Below are 22,132 nucleotides of genomic sequence, written 5' to 3'. Positions count from 1 at the left end.
ACAATGAGACAAGTTTACGTTGTCACGTGCATTCTGTCACGTGCATTATGCTGGCCCGTGGAGGGCTGCCTTCTGTCACGTGCATTATGCTGGCTCATGGAGGGCTGCCTTCTGTCACGTGCATTATGCTGGCCCGTGGAGGGCTGCCTTCTGTCACGTGCATTATGCTGGCTCGTGGAGGGCTGCCTTCTGTCACGTGCATTATGCTGGCCCGTGGAGGGCAGCCTTCTGTCACTGCATTATGCTGGCTCGTGGAGGGCTGCCTTCTGTCACGTGCATTATGCTGGCTCGTGGAGGGCAGCCTTCTGTCACGTGCTTTATGCTGGCCCGTGGAGGGCTGCCTTCTGTCTCGTGCATTATGCTGGCTCGTGGAGGGCTGCCTTCTGTCACGTGCATTATGCTGGCCCGTGGAGGGCAGCCTTCTGTCACGTGCATTATGCTGGCCCGTGGAGGGCAGCCTTCTGTCACGTGCATTATGCTGGCTCGTGGAGGGCTGCCTTCTGTCACGTGCATTATGCTGGCTCGTGGAGGGCTGCCTTCTGTCACGTGCATTATGCTGGCTCGTGGAGGGCTGCCTTCTGTCACGTGCATTATGCTGGCTCGTGGAGGGCTGCCTTCTGTCACGTGCATTATGCTGGCTCGTGGAGGGCTGCCTTCTGTCACGTGCATTATGCTGGCTCGTGGAGGGCTGCCTTCTGTCACGTGCATTATGCTGGCTCGTGGAGGGCTGCCTTCTGTCACGTGCATTATGCTGGCTCGTGGAGGGCTGCCTTCTGTCACGTGCATTATGCTGGCCCGTGGAGGGCAGCCTTCTGTCACGTGCATTATGCTGGCCCGTGGAGGGCAGCCTTCTGTCACGTGCATTATGCTGGCTCGTGGAGGGCTGCCTTCTGTCACGTGCATTATGCTGGCTCGTGGAGGGCTGCCTTCTGTCACGTGCATTATGCTGGCTCGTGGAGGGCTGCCTTCTGTCACGTGCATTATGCTGGCCCGTGGAGGGCAGCCTTCTGTCACGTGCATTATGCTGGCCCGTGGAGGGCAGCCTTCTGTCACGTGCATTATGCTGGCCCGTGGAGGGCAGCCTTCTGTCACGTGCATTATGCTGGCTCGTGGAGGGCTGCCTTCTGTCGTGTGCTTTATGCTGGCTCGTGTTGGGATCGAACTGTCGACAACCCAACACATTTAAAATAGGTTTATTCTGAGTGCTTATCTTATGTTTCGTTGTAAAATAACGGGGTACATTAATTTGTTCAGGTGTCACCCTCAGCCGGACCTATTGTCAGGTGCGACACACTTTGTGCTGAGGTCTGCCAGAGGACAAGAAAATAAGTTTGTATAAAAACTTCATCATGGATATATTCAGATATATCTCGATCCACATTATATACAATATATTACACGTATATATATTAAAGTATTGTACATAAGTACAGTTATATATATATATATATATATATATATATATATATATATATATCTATATATATATATATATATATATATATATATATATAGAAAGTGACTGCGACCATGAAATGGTCGTCTCTTGTCCGATTGTTCTTCCCACTTATAGATCATCCACTTTTCCGTAATTAGGACCACTATTCGGAAACTGTGTGTTACCTCAACGCCTCTAACTATCAATGACGGTGCCTTCCACGACCTCAGAGACGTTTACCATGCCGCTAGGTCCTCACGTCCGTTTCCTTTGGCGTGGGTGGAGCATACTGGAACAGTTGGGTCCGTTGGTCAAACATCCGAAAGTGACGACAGCATGTTGACTGAATGGAGGAGAGTAGAGGTCTGTTTCTCCACATGCTCCGGCCAGCACTCGTTACCTCGCCCGGTGGTTCTGATTGGCTAACAGAAATTCCCGCCACCGGACGAGCCATACCGTGCTCATACTGATTTTTGTGTCATCTGCAAAGGATGATACGAAGTTGTGACTTGTATTTTTGTCTATATCTGATATGAGAATAAGGAAAAGCAGCGGTGCAAGGACTGTACCCTGAGGTACAGAGCTTTTAACTGCACTTGGACTAGATTTTATATGGTTGACCGTTACTCGCTGAGTCCTGTTTGACAGAAAACTGAGAATCCAGCGTCCTACTTTACCGGTTATTCCCATTGACTTCATTTTGTGTGCTATCACGCCATGGTCACATTTATCGAAAGCCTTTGCGAAGTCCGTGTATATCACATCAGCATTCTGTTTTTCTTCTAATGCCTCAGTGACTTTGTCGTAGTGCTCAAGTAGCTGTGAGAGGCACGATCTTCCCGCTCGAAATCCATGTTGGCCTGAGTTGTGAAGGTCATTGGTCTCCATGAAATTGGTGACCTGACTCCTAATCACTCTCTCAAATACTTTTATGATGTGCGATGTTAGTGCAACTGGTCTATAATTCTTTGCCAATGCTTTGCTCCCTCCCTTGTGTAGAGGGGCTACTTTAAGTGCATCTGGTATCTCCCCCGTGTCCAAGCTCTTCCTCCACACTATACTGAGTGACTGTGCTACCGGCACTTTGCATTTCTTTATAAATATTGAATTCCATGAGTCTGGACCTGGGGCCGAGTGCATGGGCATGTTTTCAATTTCTCTTTGAAAATTTAGTGCGCTTGTGTTGATATCAGTTATATTTACAGGGGTTTGAATATCTCGCATAAAGAAATTATCTGGATCTTCCACTTTCATGTTGTTTATTGAAGTGCTAAACATGTCCTCATACTGCTTTTTTAGGATTTCACTAATTTCTTTGTCATCCTCCGTGTATGAACCTTCACTTGTACGAATAGGTCCAATACTGGCAGTGGTTTTTGCTTTTGATTTCGCATATGAGAAGAAATATTTTGGATTTTTCTTTATTTCCTGAATTGCTTTCTGTTCTAACTGCCTTTCTTCAGGTTTCATATGAGTGTTTCCATTTCCGCTCGATTTCTTCAATCTCCCTATTTAAATTATTCCTTCTTTGACGGGAAATTCGTGTCTGCATAAGCAGTTCCGTTATTTTTTTCCTGCGTTTATAGTGTCGTCTGCGTTCTCTTTCTACGTTGGATCTCTTTCTGACTTTCCTCAAAGGAACATGTTTCAGACAGACTTGATACGCTTCCGAAGTCAGTTTTTCTATTCCTTCTGTAGGACTTGTATTACTTAGAACAGTTTCCCATGGAATGTTTGTAAGTTCCCTGTTTATTATCTCCCAGTCTATCCTTTTATTATTAAAATTTAATTTACTGAATAGCCCCTCTCGCTTTATCAACGTTTTAGGTCTATTTTGAGTATTGATGGTCGTTTGCACTTCAATGAGCGTGTGATCTGAGTATGTGGTATCTGATATCGTAATGTCTCTGATAATGTCTTCATTGTTCGTAAAGACCAGATCTAAAATATTTTCATTTCTCGTTGGCTCCGATATCTGCTGATTGAGTGAAAATTTGTCACAGAATCTAAGTAGTTCTCTAATCTGTGGTTGGTTAGGTCCCGATAGATTTCCTGGTATAATATTATTGTTTGCTATTTTCCACCTGAGACTAGGAAAGTCTCAGTATTGCCAAGATGGCATTGGCCATCTTGTGGGTGCTAGTGGACTCCATACCCATCTAGTGGGTGGTAGTGAAGCCCATACCCATCCTGTGGGTGGTAGTGAACCCCATACCCATCTTGTAAATAAATAAATAAATAAATAAATAAATAAATAAATAAATAAATAAATACATGTTTATTTAGGTAAGGTACATACATACATGCAAGAGATTTTACAAAGAATAATGGATTTATAGATAGAGCTAGTACATACAATGCCTAAAGCCACTATTACGCAAAGCGTTTCGGGCATGAAAAACTTAAATGACTAAAGCTTAATACTAATTGAGCATAAAGAATAAAATGTGTCGAAAACAAATAAAAAAAGAGATAAAAGGGGGGAACATGGCTGAAAAAGCAGCACATATACAATTAGGTCGACAAACAGCGTCGTTTAATAAAAAAACAGACACGGGTTGACAATAGAGGGGTAAGGTAGGTTACAGGGAATTTATTAGGTATAGCTTCGTTTTTATCTTAAACTGGTTAAGAGAGGTACAGTCTTTAACATGGTTGGGAAGATCATTCCACATTCTGGGTCCCTTGATTTGAAGAACATTTCTAGTTTGATTAAGTCGTACTCTTAGAATATCAAAACTGTATTTATTTCTGGTGTGGTGCTCATGGGTTCTGCTACAACCTTTTATGAAGCTTTTCAGGTCAGGATTGGCATTACAGTTCAGCGTTTTATATACGTATAATACACATGAGAGAATGTGCAGTGACTTAATATCTAACATATTCAGAGATTTGAGTAGGGGTATCGAGTGATGTCTGGGGCCAGAGTTGGATATTGTCCTAATAGCAGCTTTGTGTTGAGTAATTAGAGGACATAAATGATTTTGGGTAGTAGAACCCCAAGCACAAATACCATAGTTGAGATATGGATAGATGAGGGAGTAATAGAGAGTCACCAGGGCAGGGCGGGGTACATAATATCTGATCTTAGAAAGAATGCCAACAGTTTTTGAAACTTTTTTTGATATAGTTAGAATGTGTCCCTGGAAATTCAGCTTGTGGTCAATGAGAACGCCAAGGAATTTGCCATCTAATTTGTTACAAATTTGAGTATTGTTTATTTTGAGATTTATTTGATTAGAGGATTTATTGCCAAACAGAATATAGAAAGTTTTGTCAAAGTTAAGGGCGAGTTTGTTGGCAGTTAGCCAAAGATGGACTTTACTTGGCTCAGTATTTACTGTGGCATTTAGAGCAAGGGGGGTCAGGACTGGAGTAAATGAAGGTTGAGTCGTCAGCAAACAGAAATGGTTTGAGGTGTTGGGAGGCATTTGGAAGGTCATTAATGTAGATGAGAAAGAGGAGAGGGCCAAGTATGCTGCCCTGAGGAACACCAATGTTGATGGGTAGGGTGGGAGAAATTAAATTATTCACAGAAACATACTGGAGCCTGTCAGTAAGGTAAGATTTGAGGTATTGCAGGGAGTGTCCTCTGACTCCATAATGATGTAATTTAAGAAGAAGGTTTTGGTGGTTGACAGTGTCAAAAGCCTTACGCAGGTCCACAAATAACCCAACAGGGAACTCATTTTTATCAAGAGCTGCATGTATCAAGTTAATCATACTAATAAGTGCATCGTTAATGCTTTTTTGGGTCTGAAGCCATATTGGCAAGAGCTAAGTATATTGTGTTTGGCTAGATAAGAGTAAAGCTGCTTGTAGATTAGTTTTCAAAAATTTTTGACAAGTTAGGCAGGATTGATATAAGTCTGTAGTTGTTAACATCTGTGAGATCACCACATTTGTGGACAGGGGTTACTCTTGCTTTTTTTTAGAATATCTGGAAAGGTTTGGAGTTCAAATGACTTGTTGAAGAGCAATGCAATAGCAGGGGATAAAGATCTGGAGGCTTTTTTGTAAATTAAAGTTGGTATCTCCTCGAGGGTACTAGACTTGGTTCAAAGGAAAAGGATTATCTCATTGACGTCAGTGAAATTAATATACTTTAGGTACAGAGACTGTGGATAGTTACCTGTAAGATAAATAAAAATATAAATAAATAAATAAATATGTTTATTCAGGTAAGGTACATACATACAAGTGATGTTACATTAATGGATTGATATAAAGATAGAGCTAGTACATACAATGCCTAAAGCCACTATTACGCAATGCGTTTCGGGCAAGAAAAACATTAATATCTAGAACTTAATACTAATTGAGCATAAAGAATAAAAAGTGTTGAAAACAAATACAAATAAAGATACAAAAAAGGGGGAACATGACTGAAAAAGCAGCACAAATACAATAGGTTGACAAACAGTGTTGATTAAAAAAAAAATAATAATAATAAAATAACAGACATGGGTTGACAATAAAGGAGTGAGGTGGGTTACAGGGAATTTATTAGGTAGTGTTTAGTTTTTATCTTAAACTGGTTGAGAGAGGTACAGTCTTTAACATGATTGGGAAGGTCATTCCACATTCTGGGTCCCTTGATTTGTAGAGCATTTCTAGTTTGATTAAGTCGTACTCTAGGAATATCAAAACTGTATTTATTCCTGGTGAGGTGCTCATGGTTTCTGTTACAACCTTCAATGAAGCTTTTGAGGTCAGGATTGGCATTACAGTTCAGCGTTTTATATATGTATAATACACAAGAGAGAATGTGCAGTGACTTAATATCTAACATATTCAGAGATTTGAGTAAGGGTACCGAGTGCTGTCTGGGGCCAGAGTTGGATATTGTCCTAATAGCAGCTTTGTGTTGGGTAATGAGAGGACGTAAACGATTTTGGGTAGTAGAACCCCAAGCACAAATACCATAGTTGAGGTATGGATAGACGAGGGAGTAATAGAGAGTAACCAGGGCAGGGCGGGGTACATAATATCTGATCTTAGAAAGAATGCCAACAGTTTTTGAAACTTTTTTTGATATATTTAGAATGTGACCCTGGAAATTCAGCTTGTGGTCGATGAGAACGCCAAGGAATTTGCCATCTAATTTGTTACAAATTTGGGTATTGTTTATTTTGAGATTTATCTGATTAGAGGATTTATTGCCAAACAGAATATAAAACGTTTTGTCAATGTTAAGGGTGAGTTTGTTGGCAGTTAGCCAAAGATGGACTTTCTCTAGCTCAGTATTTACTGTGGCATTTAGAGCAAGGGGGTCAGGACTGGAGTAAATGAAGGTTGTGTCGTCAGCAAATAGAATTGGTTTGAGGTGTTGGGAGGCATTTGGAAGGTCATTAATGTAGATGAGAAAGAGGAGAGGGCCAAGTATGCTGCCCTGAGGAACACCAATGTTGATGGGTAGGGTGGGAGAAATTGTATTATTCACAGAAACATACTGGAGCCTGTCAGTAAGATAAGATTTGAGGTATTGCAGGGAGTGTCCTCTGACTCCATAATGATGCAATTTAAGAAGAAGGTTTTGATGGTTGACAGTGTCAAAAGCCTTACGCAGGTCCACAAATAACCCAACAGGAAACTCCTTTTTATCAAGAGCTGCGTGAATTAAGTTAATCATACTAATAAGTGCATCGTTAGTGCTTTTTTTGGGTCTGAAGCCATATTGACAAGAGCTAAGTATATTGTGTTTGGCTAGAAAAGAGTAAAGCTGCTTGTAGATTAGCTTTTCGAATATTTTTGACAAGTTAGGCAGGATTGATATAGGTCTGTAGTTGTTAACATCAGTACTGGAAGATGAAATATCATTTGCAAGGGATGACCCAATGGAAGAGAAGAACCTATTGAACTCAATAGCAGAACCAGAGGCTGAAAGCTGACCATCGTTATTGGACAGGAGTGTTGGTTTGTTATTTAAAATCTTCTTTGATCCCAATATTTGTGAAATTGTGCTCCAAGTTTTTTTTAATGTTGCTCTTTATTTGTGGGTGGTAGTGGGTGATAATGGACCCCATACTCATCCTGTGGGCGGTAGTGGACCCCATACCCATCCCGTGGGGGGGTAGTTGACCCCATACCCATCCTGTGGGCGCTAGTGGACTCCCATGTCCATCCTGTGGGCGGTAGCTATTGGACCCCCATACCCATCCTGTGGGCGGTAGTGCACCCCATACCCATCCTGTGGGCGGTAGTGGACCCCATACCCATTCTGTGGGCGGTAGTGGACCCCATACCCATCCTGTGGGCGGTAGTGGACCCCATACTTATCCTGTGGGCGGTAGTGGACCCCATACCCATCCTGAGGGTGGTAGTGCACCCCATACCCATCCTGTGGGCGGTAGTGGACCCCATAAAATTCCTGTGGGCGGTAGTAGACCCCATACCCATCCTTTGGGCGGTAGTGGACCCCATACTTATCCTGTGGGCGGTAGTGGACCCCTTACCCATCCTGAGGGTGGAAGTGCACCCCATACCCATCCTGTGGGCGGTAGTAGACCCCATACCCATCCTTTGGGCGGTAGTGGACCCCATACCAATCCTGTGGCCGGTAGTGGACCCCCATACTTATCCTGTGGGCGGTAGTGCACCCCATACCCATCCTGTGGGCGGTAGTGGACCCCATACCCATTCTGTGGGTGGTAGTGGACACCATACCCATCCTGTGGGTGGTAGTGGACCCCATACCCATTCTGTGGGCGGTAGTGCACCCCATACCAATCTTTTGGGCGGAACTGGACCCCATGCCCATATCCTGTGGGTGGTATAGTGACCCCATAGCCATCCTGTAGGCAGTAGTGGACCCCACACCCACCCTATGGGTGGTTGTGGACCCCATACCTATCCTGTGGAAGGTACCTGACCCCGTAAGCATATTGTGGTCGGTAATGGATCCAATACTCACCCTGTGGGCGGTAGTGGACCGCATACGTGTCCTATGGGTGGTAGTTAATTGAGCTCACCTATAGGTGAGCTCTTAATTTGTCCTGGGTTCGTATCCTGACCGAGAAGGATTTACTGGGCGCAAATCCTTAACTGTAGCCTCTGTTTAACTCAGCAGTAAAATGTGTACTTGGTTGTAATATCGATTCTTCGTGGGGGTCGTATTCCAGGGACTTGCCTGAAACGCTACGCGTACTAGTGGCTGTACAAGAATGTAACAACTCTTCTATATATATAAAAAAAATAAAGTTAACCCCATACCCATCCTGTGGGCGGTAGTTAACCATATACCCATTCCGTGGACGGAACTGGACCCTATACTCATGCTGTGGGCGGCAATGAATGCCATACTCATCCTGTGGGCGGTATAGTGGACGCCACACACACATCGGGCGGAAGTGGAACATATACCTATCCTGTGGGCAGTAGTGGACCCCATACTCATCCTGTAGATGATAGTGGTCCTCAAACCCATTCTGTGTGTAGTAGTGGACCATATACCCATCCAGTAGGCGGTAGTGGACCCCATACCTATCACCTATCCTATGGATAGTTATTGGGCCCCAGACCCATCCTACAAGTGGTAAGGACCCCTTACACACCTAACAGGTGTTAGTGGACCCTATGCCCACCTAACAGGTGGTAGTGGACCCTATACCCATCCTACAGTAGGTAGTAGACACTGTAGCGAGTTAATCTTATACTCGCTCCATTATCTTAATAGCATAACTAATTAACAATAATTACAGAAGCTACAATCTTTTCCCCAATTACAGGTAATACTCGTCTCACCTTGTTGGAGGGAGCTGAGGTGTAATCACCATATATGCAAGCGATATGATGAATATCAAACAGTACAATCTCCAGTCAAGAATGTAGTACTCGACGTGGGCAGTTCTAATCGACCCAAGACGCTACAGCTTCGACACAGAGCAGACAACAGACTACGACCTCATCCAGCTACAACGCTCTCTCACATAGAGCTCCGCGACGCCGGCCACACTCAGCTCTCTGCTCTGCTCCAGCCTTCGTCTCAACGTCTATGACACTGCTGTATCCAGGACTACTAAATAAATATGAAACTCACTAAACACTGTGTATCTAATCAACCCAACAACGTAACATAAACGTACGTTACAACACTATACCATCCTGTTTGAAGTAGTTTACCCTATAGACATTCAAACGTAACATCGTTTTCTGTTGACGTTCCTACAATACATTCTTTAAAGATTTTTAAAACACAAACTAGTGTATATAATGTTGATTGGTGAAGCACTATTATTCTATGTAATAATTTATAGTGCTTATTATAATTTACTAAGAACAATAATATTTCCTAAAACAAAACTACGAAACTTCAGTAGGATGTAGCTGATCTGTAAATTCTAAGAACATGGACAATAGCAGGTAAATTTCACAACCCGTGTGAGACCTGAAAACTACAATTTTCATTATAAGTGAGCTAATCACTACTATTCTGCTGTCTATGGCGATGGACGGGTACTGCGAGACGTAACTTTGTACGTGAGGAAGAGTTTGGGCCTTGGAAAAAATGTAACTGGGTATATACCACATTTTTTTTTTTTTTTTTTTTTTTTTGAGATATATACAAGAGTTGCTACATTCTTGTACAGCCACTAGTACGCGTAGCGTTTCGGGCAAGTCCTTAATCCTATGGTCCCTGGAATACGATCCCCTGCCGCGAAGAATCGTTTTTTCATCCAAGTACACATTTTACTGTTGCGTTAAACAGAGGCTACAGTTAAGGAATTGCGCCCAGTAAATCCTCCCCGGCCAGGATACGAACCCATGACATAGCGCTCGCGGAACGCCAGGCGAGTGTCTTACCACTACACCACGGAGACTGCAGACCCCTGAATGTAGTACTAATACTGTACTAGTACTAGTACTAGTACTGTAGCATTTGTACTAATTCATATTCAACATATTGACTTTAAGCATTAATGTCATATATGTGCTGTCTTGTGCGAGAGCGGGTTGATTTACCAAAAGACATTTAACATTTAACACGCACTAAGGGACATAGGGGGAAATTGAGTGCCCAAATGAGCCATAGAGATGTTAGAAAGATTTTTTTCAGTGTCAGAGTTGTGGACAAATGGAATGCATTAGGAAGTGATGTGGTGGAGGCTGAATCCATATATACACAGCTTAAAAGGTGTAGATATGATAGAGCCCATGCAGTAGGCTCAGGAACCTGTACATTAGTTAATTGATAGTTGAGAGGCGGGACCAAAGAGCCAGAGCTCAACCCCCGGAAGCATAACTAGGTAAGTACATAGGTACTATTCAAATTAGCAACATAAGGACTATAAGCATTTAATCACATATGTGCTGTGTTATAACGAGAACGGGTTCCCACAGTAGGTTAAATAGTCCCAGACCCCACTAAAAAACGCTATGCGTGTTAGTGGCTTTACAAGAATGTAAAAACATTAATGCTATATGCGCTCATAAACCTAATGTACCTTCTTGTATATATAAATAAGTAAATAAATAATAAATAAGTATGTAACTCTTTTTCACGAATTTAACAAATGCCGAAAATTTCTCTGGTATACTATTCTAAATTTCAAAATTTATCTTTTGGGAAATATTTTACTTTATCTTATATATGTATTTTGTTACATATAATGGAATAACAGAAGTATACAAAGTTATATATGTAAAAACATTTGAACATTTATTAATTGTTTCCGATAAGCAAGAATAACAATCCTAAACATAGTTCAAACCTAAGAATATCTCGATATACAGAATAAAATGAAACATTTTATAAATGTTAACTATATTATAAAATTGCTGTTCTATATTATAATTTTCTTTAATACAGTTAAAATTATAATTTAAACGTTATTAATAGGCATGTTAAGTAATTTAAAAATATTAAAAATTAATAATATTATTACACAGTTATCTTATGTTTTAATTTTATGAAAATATATTTTAATCTGAGATCGCCAACGCGCAACAGCTGTTGTAATGAAACGCTTTTTTCTAAAAAAAAAGTATTTTTTTCGGATTTTTCATCCATAATAATACATAGTAACATATTAATAAGTACCTTGCTGAGTGTTCCCAGACGTGCTATACTCAACTGTACCACAACATGGTAAAAGACTTGCAACCTTGACTGCTTCTTTAGTTTAGTTCATTTATTATGCACACCATACCCATCTTGTGGGCGGTAGTGGAAAGGGTTACAGAGGCACATAATGGGCTCAGGGACTGAACCCCACAATTCATTTAGCTAAGCAAGTTACAATTTTGATGAGCTAGTTACAAAATTCAATATAAGTCGTCACATCAACAATGGGTTCGAGATCGACCTCAAGTACAGGTTCTAAATTAAGCAATTGACATATGTGGAGAGCTAATGTCAAAATTTATATGTTTGTCCTGCACACCGCCCCCCATCCAGTGGGCAGCGGTGGATAGGTTACAATCACTCAGTTACTACCTACCAGTTAGCAAACTGGGGATATTTGGCTAAAATTTCTGGTAGCAGATCATTTTGAATGAAATATTTACACATCGCTGGAACATTGGTTATAGAATTGTCTCTAAATTCACGTATCTTTTCGCATTCCATCACATAGTGACGGAGGGTGTGCGAATAATTTTGTTGACACAGTTTACATTTGGTCAGGTCTACATCAGCAAATAATGAGAATTCCCAGAGATACTTGTAACCGAGTCTAAGCCGAGCAGTAGTAACATCTAGAAGTCTGCTGATTTTATTGGATGATCCGTAGATGTGTGGCTCCTCTTGCATGATAGTATGATGATAGATGGAATTACTGGTGTCAATTTCACTTTGCCTCAGATCTACAAGATCTTGTTGAAGTTCTCGGTGTACTGCTGCTCTCAGATTGCTCATTGACAATCCAAGGTTACACTCAACGGCTCCTTTAAAGGCAGATTCTTTGGCTAACTTATCAGCTCTATCATGCATTCGGAGGCCAACATGAGATGGAGACCACATGAAATGGACTCTTGTTACCATCCTTAATAATTTTGTTGTATTTGTGTCTAGCTTCGGACACGAGCATGTTACAGTTATGTCTTAATGAGTTGAGAGCATTTAAGGATGATAAGGAGTCACTTACAATTAATGTATCAAGTTTGGAGACTTGTACACATTTCAGTGCAAGGATCAAGGCAAATAGTTCGGTCTGAAGGGTAGAGGCCCAATTGTTTATACGGACTCCCCACTCAAAGTACAAGCCATCGCCCATTGTCAGGACAACTGCACTTCCAGCTGCACACGTGGTGCGGTGTAGGGAACCATCAGTGTATATGATTTGAGAGAGAGAATGCTCTGTGGACAGAGTATCAATATGGCTTAAGGCGTTGCGCTTTGCCTCAAGACGAAGCTTGGGCTGATCTCTAATTTGCTTCTTGGGTGGAAAGGGAAGGATTAAAACTGGAAAGTGTGTAACCTCCCACGGTGCAGGAAAGTGCCGTTGTTGTTTCTCTTGGTACAAATCATGAACCTGATATATTCTGAGTTGAGTTCCAGTTTTTGTTATCCATTTGGAACAATGCTGATCTTCAATATAGAAATTCTGGAGGGCTTCTGTGCAAGGATTTGGATGAGTTAGCCTAAGCATTTTTATACCAATTTGACAATTAATTTCAGTAACACGATCAACAACGCTCAGAATATTAAGTTCCTTTCTCACATTAAGTATCTTTGTGGTACGAGGGCACCCAAGGATTATCCTCAAGGCTTCGTTCTGCAATTTTTTAAGCCCTCCAAGTTTTCTTTCAGGCATCAAAACAAGCAGAGGTGCAGCATAATCCACTAAAGATCTGATGTATGCAAGGTACATCATTTTGACAATTCTGACATTGGCACCATAGCCTGAGTGATAACCTGCAACAGCCTTGAGAGCTCGGAGCCTCTCTTTATACTGACGACAGAGTCTGAATACAACAGGTCCATACAGTGGCACCTCAAGGCCAAGGTATTTGAATCTGTTTACATAGTCAAGCTGGGAGCCATCAGACAGTTGCATCTTGCGAACAGCTCCCCCCTGCCTGGGTGGGCGCCGATTTAGTATCTTTGTTTCCTCTGCTGAGATAATTAAACCTAGGTCCTGACATGAGTCTAATACGGAGTTAAGAGTGTTCTGCGTGTTAGCATACCCAGCGGTGTGTATCATTATATCATCAGCATAGCTAATGATGTGGACGTTGGGTTTGCTCGGTATAGAGTTTAACAGCATGTTTATTAAGATATTAAATAAGGTAGGACTGAGGACACCACCCTGCGGGGTACCTAGTTCAAAGTCTCTTGTTACACTCCTATGCCCCTGGAAAAATACAGATGACTTCCTGTTGGATAAGTAACCCCTGATCCAACAAAGAAGCCGACCACCAATATTCATTCTTGCAAGCTCACTCAAGATAACATGTCTATTTGCAATATCAAAGGCAGACTTGAGATCTAGGAAGGTGGTATATGACTTTTCAGTGTGCAGGGTAAGAAAGGTGGTGATGCAATGATGCACACTCCTTCCATGCATGAAGCCATATATCTGGGAGGATAGCATGGTTCTTATTCTATGGAGGAGACGGTTTAGGACCATTCTCTCGAATGTTTTGCAAATGCAGCTAGTAAGGGAAATTGGGCGGAAAGTATTCTCTTGATTTGGCTTGGGAATTGGAATGATTATACTGTTGGTCCAAGAGTTAGGAAGCCCCCCAGTAACATAGCTCATATTATACAGCTCAAGTAGGGGATTCCCTGGTACTAAAGGGAGCAGACGCAATATGTCATAAGTGATACCATCTTCACTAGGGGATGTGGCTTTGCCTTTGTTTACGGCCGCGAGTAATTCAAACTCAGTAAATGGCACGTTGCATTCATCTTCCTTGTGGAGCATGAAGTCAACGAGCCTTTCTCGATCTCCGTAACCAGCATTTAATCTGAACTGTATGTCTGGGGGAAGATTATTGAAGCTAGAGGTGGTTGCCCAAGCATCGACTAACTCGTTTGCTCTGTGTAGAGGGTGAGGGTGTGCTACTTGGCCGATCTTATCACCTTTAATTCTTTTAATATCCTTCCATGCCTGGCTGAGGGGGGTGTGAGAGTTGAGACTGTTAACAAAAGTTTCCCAGTTATCTTGCCTGAGCTCTGTCATGCGCTCCCTCGCCTTGGCTAGGGCTTTCTGAAAGAGCTTGAGCATTGCTGGCGTACGTGTTTCCCTATATGCAAGCTCAACTCGTCTGGCAGTGCGTTTCAAAGTACCCAGTTTGGGGTCATTGTAATAGGCATGGCGTTTATTACCTTTCATATCGTTCCGACTATTGGATGGTGCAGGGGGCCGACCTAAAGGGTCAGCAAACATCTGAATGCTCTGTACTAGACCGTCGTTAAACGTCTGGACTGTGGAGGGATCATAAGTGCTGTACCACTCTGACACATGAGCAACAAAGTCTTCACGTCGAGCAGGAGGAACACTGAGCCGTTTGCGTTTGAAAGTCCCACCGGGCAGGATGGTATTTCCTATACATAGAGTAGTCAATCTAGGGTGATGATCTGACAACAAATCTGTTACAATAGATGATGTGCACCAGACGTGAGAGACGTTGAAACCAACACAGAGGTCTAGAATGCCTCCACAAATAAGCGTGGGTTCAAGGTCACCCACAATCTGCACATCTTTGTGACTATTTAGTAGCGACAGCAGTTGATTCCCATTACCGTTACTGAAGCGAGAGCCACCAATGTCCTTGTGTCTAGCATTGTAGTCACCAAGAATGATGGTGGGCTCTGCTTGAGCGCAGGCCGGAAGATCAATATAATTTAACTTTCCTGCTGGAGCATATAGATTAAATACATTGAGAACAGAGTTGCCCACATAGATCCTCACTCCATGATACTGTTGACCGGCAGTTTGTTTTTCTGGCAGAAGTTGATGGGGTAGGGATTGTTTGATGTATAGAATGCAAGAGTTACTGGATCTGAGGTTGTAAGAAACAAATGAGGGCAATTTCGGGGGTGAGGATCTTGCGGGAACTCTGCACTCCTGGAGACATACAATATCGATGTGTTCAGTTGTTACTTTGTGATGTAAATCTGAGAACCTTTTTTTGAGGGATGCAATGTTCCAGCTTAGGACGGATAACTTAGTTAATTGTGCATTTAAAGTCAGCATTATATATTGATATTATTAGTTCACTTAATATATATTATATATATACATATTATCTATTGCACTAAAGTATAAGTCCAGGAACATTTCTTAGTTATTACCAATGTCACACATTTGCATCCAATGGTCTAGTACAATTTGTCGGTCATTTCCAGCTATAGAGTCGTTTTGAACATACTTTAGCACAACTTTGGCAGTTAACCTTCGTGGAAGGGCTCCACTACACAAGATTTCAAGATCACTAGAAGTTTTCCCTGATGGGCAAGCGAACACATGTTTGGAGGGTTCAGGGGTGGAAGGGGGAGTTTGGCAGTCATTGCTTATAAGTCCCCTAATACACGTGAACATCATCATCATTTCCCACAAGGATCCTGAGGCTTCTACTGAAGCCTAACCGGGGTGAGTTAGTCAGAGGTAGAACTAATTGGTTGACAAAACTCGAGCGCATACGGGGGAATTATGTAAATCTGGGTTAGGCGTCAGTAGAAGCCTTGGGCCTGACATTCTTGAGACCATCTAAACTTTACATTTTTACATAGCAAGTTTGTCAAAGGAGCTGCAATTGCTGCAAAATTTTTACAGAACTTCCTATAATACCCACACATTCCTAGATATCTTTGTATCTCCTTCATGCTAGTCAACACTGGATACTCTAATATATTGTAATGATCTGTGCAGATCATAGCTCTCCCTTCCCCTTTCTAAGTCACCCCAGGTTTTGGCAATCCAGAAAGTGCATCTGCTACTATGTTTAATTTTCCTTAGGCCTTCCCTTAAGCCAGGGGTCTCTAAACTATGGCCCGCGGGCCACATCCGGCCCGCCACATAATTTCATCCGGCCCTCCAAACAAATCCCTGTGTGGTGGCCTTGAAAAAATAATTATCGTACGAATGGCATCGCAGAATTATTCAAAGCTGGGGCTGCTGACTGGTGGCGCTCAACCCGCGTCAGTTTTCCTCTCTCTCGATAGTGTGACGCACAGATACTAATACTGGTAGGTATGTGTTGTGCATTACAACCAATCAGTTGTGTATAACTGTATATTGTGGGGATGGAAGGAGAGTGGGGCTTCGCTGCTTCCGTTTCAGGGAGCACAAACACTGTACAATATTCTTTTCTCTGTACTTTGACAATGCCTTTATCTTAGTTATACAAAATAGCAATTTCATTTTTTATTCCTCCGGCCCGCATAAATATGGGAAATATATAATGTGGCCCTTACATTGAAAAGTTTGGAGACCCCTGCCTTAAGCTATAACGAGGGGGAGCAATTCCCTTAGGCTATAATGAGGAGAGCAACACTACCTGACGAAGCTGTCAAACCCCTAAGCTTTGCAAAAAAAAATAATTAATATCCCTGAAAATTTACAGATGCTCTTCAAATTCCGTATTTCTGAATGGTATAACACTTACTGTTTTACTACCGTCAATGCATTATATGAGGACCTGGTCACTGAAGTAACCGCTTTTTATGACAATGTTGTAAAATCCACAAGACCCAAAACAGTGAGGAAGGGACAGAGGTGGTTCACTGACTCACGCCTTAAGCCCCTGCACGACAGAGTTCTATTCCTAGCTGAGCAGTATAAAACACATAAAACAGCTGACACCCTCAACATATTTCTTAAGGCCAGCCGAGAGTTTAGAGAGCTAAAGGAACAGGTGTATAACCAGCACTGGGAACAGTTTCTGCAAGGCATCAATCATGCAACATCCTCATCCCAAATGTGGAATAAAATTAAAAAGATTTCTCGTCCTAGCAGTCGTCAACTTGATCACCATTCACCTGTAGACTATGCCGACATGCTGCTTCGACAATATGCAAGCACTGCTAGTATAAGCAGCCTGCCCCTAGATGTGCAAAACTATCTGGCTAGTACCAAAATAAATCGTAACTTCAATATTGAAATTACCCGTAGTGAAATAGGGCCTGATGATAACTATGGCATAACCCCCCTTTGAAATTAAAAATGCACTCAAGAAAGGTAAGGCTACCTCTCGTGGAGAGGATGGCATCACATACAACACTATGAGAGTACTTGCTGAGCTGCTAAATAGCCCTTTGCTAGAATTGTTTAATCAAACTCTAAGGCAGAGTGTCTTACCTGGCCGCTGGACACAGGGACTCATAATACCCATATCCAAGCCTAATGCACAAAAATTTACACCCATTTCTCTGACGTCGTGCATGTGTAAAGTTCTTGAGAGGATTATTCTCGTCAAACTAATGTTTCAAATCAAGCCCCACCTTGCCCCTAACCTGTATGGTTTCCTTCCTGGAAGAAGCACACAAACTTGCTTTGCTGAGTATTTTATCAGAGAGGGACCAAACTCTCAGGCGGCATTTATTGATCTCCAAACTGCTTTTGATACAGCAAACAGAGAAATAATCCTAGAACAGCTAGCCTCTTTTGGAGTTAAGGGAAGACTGTTGACATGGCTCAAGGGTTACCTGAGTAACAGAACCGCCTCAGTCCATTTCAAGGGGGTCAAAAGTAAACGTTGTTCACCCTTTGAGTTGGGTACACCCCAGGGTGGAGTGCTAAGTCCTACGCTGTTCAATGTTCTGATGCATAAATTAACAACTGATATTCCCACACTACCTGACGAAACCGTCATTTGTTATGCCGATGACATATGCATTGTTGCAAATTCCCAAACCAGACTGCAAGCTCTACTTGATTCATTCGCTGCTAAAAGCATTGAATGTGGTCTTGTTATCTCTATAACTAAATCCAGAGTTCTTCATCCCCTAGAGAAAACTCATATGCCCCTATAACTTTGGCATATGTGGGGCAACCCCCCACGACTCCAGTCAACCCCTCCACCCGGGATGAGCCCACTACTACATCAGCCCGACCCCCACCCGGGATGATCCCACCACCGTTCCTGACACCAACAGCCTGGCAACCTTCCCTCGCCTACTTGGGAAGCCTGACGCCAGCCTACAGAGGGAGGTGTTAGAACTTCCAGCTCGCATGAGTAAAATAGAAATTACCGTCAATAAGCTCCGAGAAAAACTCATGAAGATTGAAAATGGTCTCAACAGCATTTATGCTAAGATCAACATGGACAACCTGTTACGGCCCTCTCGGGTCGCAACCGGGTTCTTTCTCTGATGTAAGTAGAGTTTGGGTATCCGGCCCCAAGCTAGTAGTGGCTTTCAAGGGATGTGATCCGTAACGCAAGTAAATTAAAGGGGAAGGGAAATAAAGGCAAAAACTTAATAGTATAATTATTACCATCACCATAAATACTATATAAACGATTACACGAGGGGGGGGGGGTATAAACACTAGAATACACAACGTAGTCTTCCTCTGAAGACTCTGGACGTTCACGGTGCTCAACGGTGCTAAGCTCTTGGTCCTCTTGTGGCCTCACGACGAATCCTTCGATTCTCTTGAGTCTACCCTGGCCACAGGCCAGCCAAATCACAGTTCCACTGGGGGCACCATCATGGAGGCCATCAACCACAAGTCCAGCCGGTAGCTGGCAGGTTCCAATCAGCAGCGCTGGTTAGGCCACTCCACGATCGATACTAAGGTCGCGAGCCCTAGTCAGGAGCCTCGTGTGATCCCACAGGTCACTCTCCTTTCCACACCACCCCAGTGGTTAAGCGTCTCCACCAGTCAGTCCCGGGTACGACAATCCCTCAACTGCCACGTCACAGGCAGGGTAACACCACAGTGTTCATCCGGGGGGCGACTCACAGCTGCTGCAGCAAACACTTGGAGACAAGACGGCTGCCTTGGGTAGACTGATCCAACTTCCATTACAGCAGTCCCAGGTCGACTCTGTAATCAGACACGTCATCAGTACTAGGGACACTCTAGGGCACGTCACTCACCGGCTCAGACCCAAACGCCCACCTATCCACTCCATAGATGGCGTTGCTGTCTAAGCGCCACCTCACCAGAGGTCAGCAGCGGCTGTGTTATGAGCTGATCAGGACGGGAAACTAGTCCTTGTGGCTGGTATTTCCTGTCCTCACTTGATGGCGCCGTCCATTTGGAGGGGGTTTCGGGAGCTGACCCACAGATGGCGTGGTCGTCACTGCTCCATGCTCGGACGCTGGGCTCGGGTCCGTAACACCTCCCCACCAAAAGGAATTTGGTTTGGGGTTCTATAAAGAGAAACACAAACCAAATTAGTACGGGGACACAACTCCAAATGGACTCACGTACACTAAGAACTGGAACGGCGAGGCTGTCTTGTCCACAGAACTGTCCTAAGGAGAAACCCTGGCACAAAGGAAGCTTGAAGATGGAAGACAATGCCCTGCCTGATGTGACTTTCCACACCTCCACTGCGATGTCAAGCAGGGTCATATTCTCACTTGTCTCGAGTAAGGATTGGTATAGACTCGATCTGGGGCGACTCGACACTTCCCTGTGTCGTGGCACCGATGATGGTTGGTCACAGACGGCATTTCTGGTACCGTTCCGGCAGTTCTTCAGGGATGCGGGAACCTGGAATACAGGGGTCTGATCATTTAGAGTGACAGCGACAGTGGGCAAGTCAGTACTTACAGCATACCCGCCTACTAGGCCTACACCTAGTTCCAACAGGGCTGCTCGTACATCGAGGATGGCATTCGCTCTGCTACCGTCAGGTCGACCAACGTTCCGTATAACGCTGCATTTAGGCTCAGCAATCACGCGGGGGGTGTCAACCTGTCGGAAACAGTCACTCATCATATCATATCTCGTACCTCCTGTATCTACCATCACCTTCCAGGTCCCTTCTTCGACTGCAACACTCACAGTGCACGTCTCCAATCCCTGGGGTCTCTTCGCAATGTTCAAGGGAGCCATCATCCGTCGGGTCGTCCACTGGTCCTTACTGAGAACACATACGAGAACAAAAAATACCGCTAGGAAACATTTGGTTAACTTAGGGACAAGTTTCCTGAGCTTGAAATGTCCATAGCCGGCTATAACCATTAGCCTGGTTTGGACCGAAGAGGGCACTAGACCTTTCGAACATACCTCACATACCTCCGACGTCTGGGGATTCTCTGGCCGGTTCAATGAACGCTGTACCTTGCCATACCGCAAGTACACATCCGCCTTCGCTCCAGACTCTGGGGTATCCGTGGGTGCTTGCACACGAGACCTCTCTTCATGCTCAGTTGTCTCTGCCATCGTAACCTCATGTTCCTTGTCGGGAATCGACTCAGGAGACTCTGCTAGAATGCTCTCGATCTGTAGGTGAGAGGAAGGATTAACCATGTTATCTGATTCCGGGTCTGACTGTACCTGGATATTACCACTGCCTGCCGTTACCTCAGACCTTGTTGTTCCGGCTGACTCGTCCGCAATCTTGGGATGATTGGTGCTCCAATCTGTCACCAAGTCGTTGGCTAGTATCACGTCAATCCCAGCTATAGGTAGGGTATCGACTACTGCCAACGCACATGTGCCGCTGAAGTAAGGCGAGTCGAGATGTACCGGCACTAAGGGGGCGACATACTGCGTCCTAGGAAACCCGACTAGGACAACCTTTTGTCTCCTATCCACACTCACTCCCTCGGGTAACGAGCTACTCACGATCAGGGACTGGGCTGCTCCACTATCTCTGAGCACTACAACAGGTCTACCAGTATGACCACTCGATACATACCCGCTAGAAGTGTGAGGGGAAAACAATCTGGATTCTTCCTGACTAGTCGTAGACTGGCTTCCTGCTGGTGGTGTTACACAGCTCATTAACATCACCTCCCTACGTGGGCCGCTACCCCTTCTGCCTCGGCACATAGCAGCTACATGCCCTTTCTGCCCACAAGTCCAGCACACCACATTCCTCCTCAGACTCCGGTGTTTCGGGCTGTTAGGACTGGTCCTTCGAGGGCTACTTGGGGGCGTCTTCTCAGCGCTTCGTGGGACGGGTCTCTCCTCTTCCTGACGAGGTTTGTCAAACCGGCGTGGGTAATTCCTCGGGACGTACTTAGCAGACGGCCTATGAGTCAGGATGTATTCCTCAGCCATGGTGGCTGCCGCACTCAAGGTCTCTACCTGCTGTTCCTCTAGGTACGTCTTCAGATCTCCAGACAGACAATCCTTGAAGTCCTCTAACAGTATAAGCTGCTCGAGGTCTTCTTTGGTCTCCACCTTCCGAGAGGCACACCATTCCTGGAAAAGTCGCTCCTTGATTGTGGCGAATTCGGTGAACGTGTGCTCTGAGGTCTTTTTCAGGTTCCTAAACTTTTGCCTGTACGCCTCAGGTACCAATTGGTACGCCATGAGCACGACCTTCTTCACCTTGTCATAGTCGCCAGAGTCATCAAGGGACAACGTGGAGTAGGCAACTTGGGCCTTCCCAGTCAAGACGGACTGTATCATGATGGCCCAATTCTCCCTTGGCCACTCCAAAGAGGCAACGACTTTCTCGAAGGCCGCGAAGAACTTTGAGACTTCCTTCTCGTTGAACTTCGGGACCATTTTGATGTTCCTCACCGGATCGAAAAGACTTGTGTCCGTCGTTTGCCTCCGACCACCGCCTAACCGTAATACTTCTAGCGCATGTTGTCTCTCTCTTTCCTCTCTGTCCCGT

General features: G+C 43.9%; 1 protein-coding gene across 1 annotated transcript; it reads right to left on the bottom strand.

Annotated features, from left to right (window-relative positions):
• Positions 1 to 231: 231 nt before the first annotated feature.
• Positions 232 to 20,811, bottom strand: LOC123759854 (uncharacterized protein DKFZp434B061-like). The gene is made up of 2 exons (XM_045745111.2): positions 20,696 to 20,811; positions 232 to 1,162 (listed from the first exon to the last, which is right to left on the bottom strand). The coding sequence occupies exons 1-2, from the start codon at positions 20,809 to 20,811 to the stop codon at positions 232 to 234; spliced, it is 1,047 nt and encodes a 348-aa protein (XP_045601067.2).
• Positions 20,812 to 22,132: the final 1,321 nt, after the last annotated feature.

This window comes from Procambarus clarkii, chromosome 8 (assembly GCF_040958095.1).
Source record: "Procambarus clarkii isolate CNS0578487 chromosome 8, FALCON_Pclarkii_2.0, whole genome shotgun sequence".
Lineage (NCBI taxonomy): Eukaryota > Metazoa > Arthropoda > Malacostraca > Decapoda > Cambaridae > Procambarus > Procambarus clarkii.
Note: the sequence above shows the minus strand (reverse complement) of the source record. Positions and strands in the feature narration are given on the sequence as shown.

What these genes read in the sequence shown, in the direction of transcription:
- LOC123759854 (XM_045745111.2), bottom strand. Translation starts at nt 20,811, where the DNA reads ATGGTTAATCCTTCCTCTCACCTACAGATCGAGAGCATTCTAGCAGAG. An exon ending in ACAACTGAGCATGAAGAGAG is followed by an intron (nt 1,163 to 20,695) that starts GTCTCGTGTGCA and finishes GGTTGTCGACAG; the next exon opens with TTCGATCCCAACACGAGCCA.